The 2,686-nt window shown below is 35.3% G+C and overlaps 1 protein-coding gene across 1 annotated transcript; it reads left to right on the forward strand.

Moving 5' to 3' along the window:
- Window positions 1-444: 444 nt before the first annotated feature.
- LOC111900983 (flavonoid 3',5'-hydroxylase 1) lies at window positions 445-2,442 on the forward strand. Its single transcript, XM_023896850.2, has 2 exons — window positions 445-1,474; window positions 1,712-2,442. Exons 1-2 carry the CDS (start codon window positions 521-523, stop codon window positions 2,342-2,344), a joined length of 1,587 nt encoding a protein of 528 aa, XP_023752618.1. The 5' UTR covers window positions 445-520; the 3' UTR covers window positions 2,345-2,442.
- Window positions 2,443-2,686: the final 244 nt, after the last annotated feature.

The raw sequence follows: 2,686 nt of genomic DNA on the forward strand, positions 1-2,686 counted from the left end.
TTTAGAGGTTTAATATCTAAGTTTAGGTGGGGCTGTAATGTGTGTTTATATATATATATATATATATATATATATATATATATATATATATATATATATATATATATATATATATATATATATATATATATATATATATATATATATATATATATATATATATATATATATATCGTAAACCTCTACGAAATTGGTGGTTTTATTTGATAATTCCTTAATGTTTTTGCATGTAATTTAGTGGAAAAAAGGTTAAAAAAATAGCTAGTTTTGTGTTTCTTTGTATTTTTTTAGTAATAGGCACTAATTTTATTTATTATAATAAATAATATACTAGTAATATCAACACTGCCTTAGTCATTTATGTGGTCCATCTAACGAATGCGTGTCCTTTTTAAGTACGCTTCTTCTCATTGGTAAACTAATTTCAACAAATTTATCATTTTATGTTGTTACGTATCTTCTATATATAAATCGCAGTTCTTTATTTTATTGTTCAGTCTGAGTTAATAGATTAACAAGAATGGCATCAAACAGCCATGGCTTATGGTGGGAGGAAGTGATCGGCAAGAAACACGAGCTTGCGCTTACATGCCTTGCCGTTATGGTATTGCCGCTAGCAGTTCTGTGGTTCAAAAGGGTCATTTCAAGCTCTCAAAAGGGCACACCGCCATTGCCACCTGGTCCCTACGGCCTCCCACTAGTTGGCTACCTTCCATTTCTTGGCCCCAGTTTGCACCATGAACTCACCAAAATAGCTCACAGATATGGTCCCATTTTCAAACTCTACCTTGGAAGCAAGCTCCACATCGTGGTGAACTCCGCAGACCTAGCAAAAGTCATAACAAATGAGCAGGATGAGAGTTTTGCTAACCGAGCTCCTCATGTTGCTGGACTAACAACAAGTTATGGTGCCAATGATATAGCATTTGCAGATAACAACGCTAACCGGCGTAACCTACGTAAAATTTTGGTGCATGAAATCTTAAGTAACGTGAATCTTGAAGCTTCTCATGCTTATCGTCGACGTGAGGTCAGAAAGACCATAAAAAGTGTTCATGATATGATCGGTATGCCAGTTGACATTAACGAGATGTCATTCTCAGCAGTGGTGAATGTCTTAACAAGCATCGTATGGGGGAATGGTATGGTGGAAGGGACAAAACATAGTAATCTTGGAGAGGAGATACGAAAAGTCGTATATGGGCTTGTTGATATTGCAGAAGGACTAAACATCTCTGATTTCTTCCCAAAACTCGCGAGGTTTGATCTTCAAGGCGTTGAGCGAAAGACGAAGAGGAAAATGAAGCAGTTCGACTGGATATTTGAGACTACTATCGAAGAGAGAATCAACCTCAAATCCACACATGGCGAAGATGCACTGAAGCATGAAGGAAGAAAAGATTTTCTACAGATCTTGTTAGAGCTTAAAGATAAAAAATCAATCACCATGACTCAACTGAAAGCCCTCGTTGTGGTTAGTGTTATTCGATAAACTTCACTCTCTAACAAGTTAAATGACAGCTTTACAAATTCATTTATGTATTTATATACTAGAAACTGTCTGTTACTATATATTTAAATCATATTATAAGTAAAAACTGTTTTTACTAATATTGTAATTGTAAAAAAAGATTATATTTGTTATAATAGTTATATAATTCAAGATCAGGGAGCTAGACATGCTTAAGTTGGTTAAATTTTCTTGTATCAGGATATTTTTCTAGGAGGAACAGATGCAACTTCAGCTATGGTGGAATGGGCAATGGCAGAGATTTTTAAAAATGAAAAGGTAATGAAAAAAGTGCAAGATGAATTGGCTGAAATAGTAGGGTTAAAGAACATGGTCGAAGAATCCCATCTCCCGAAATTGAAGTATCTTAATGCTACTTTCAAGGAAACATTCCGTTTACATACTCCATTGCCTTTCCTGCTTCCACGAACTCCAAGTAAGTCTTGCATTGTCGGGGGATACCTAATTCCTAGGGATTCTACCGTGTTTTTGAATGTATGGGCGATACAAAGAGATCCTCAACATTGGGAGAATCCATCTGAATTCAACCCTGAGAGGTTCTTGAACTATGAGGGATCAGGGAAATGGGATTATAGTGGGACAAATTCTAAGTATTTCCCATTTGGATCGGGTAGAAGAAGGTGCCCAGGAATTCCCTTAGCTGAGAAGATGATGTTGCATATCTTGGCTTCGTTATTGCACTCATTTGATTGGAGTTTGCCTAAGGGCGACGACCATGATCTTTGTGAGAAATTTGGCATTGCCTTGAAGAAAAAAAAGCCACTCGTCGCTGTCCCATCTCCAAGATTAATCGACTCAAGCCTTTACATGTGACATTGTTTAAGTTCAGTTACGCTTTTACATGTGATCTTATCTACTAAATTCAGTTAAGTCTTTTACATCATATTTATCAAAGTCCATTTAAGCCTTTACATGTGATTTATTAAAGTTCAATTTAGCCTTTACATGTGATATGGATCTAATTTGTATTAACATTGTATTATAATCATAAAGTAAAGTAAATATTATTTCTTACTTAAAAACTGCCTCACCGCGCCACATCTCTCCACATATTACTATATTCTCACTAATCACAATCAACGACGAAATATAGAATTGTCAAATATAAACGATTTTAAAGAAATCCCGTAATGGACGAGCCACTGATCGACGACA

The sequence above is a fragment of the Lactuca sativa genome, chromosome 6 (genome assembly GCF_002870075.4).
Source record: "Lactuca sativa cultivar Salinas chromosome 6, Lsat_Salinas_v11, whole genome shotgun sequence".
NCBI classification, from domain to species: Eukaryota; Viridiplantae; Streptophyta; class Magnoliopsida; order Asterales; family Asteraceae; genus Lactuca; species Lactuca sativa.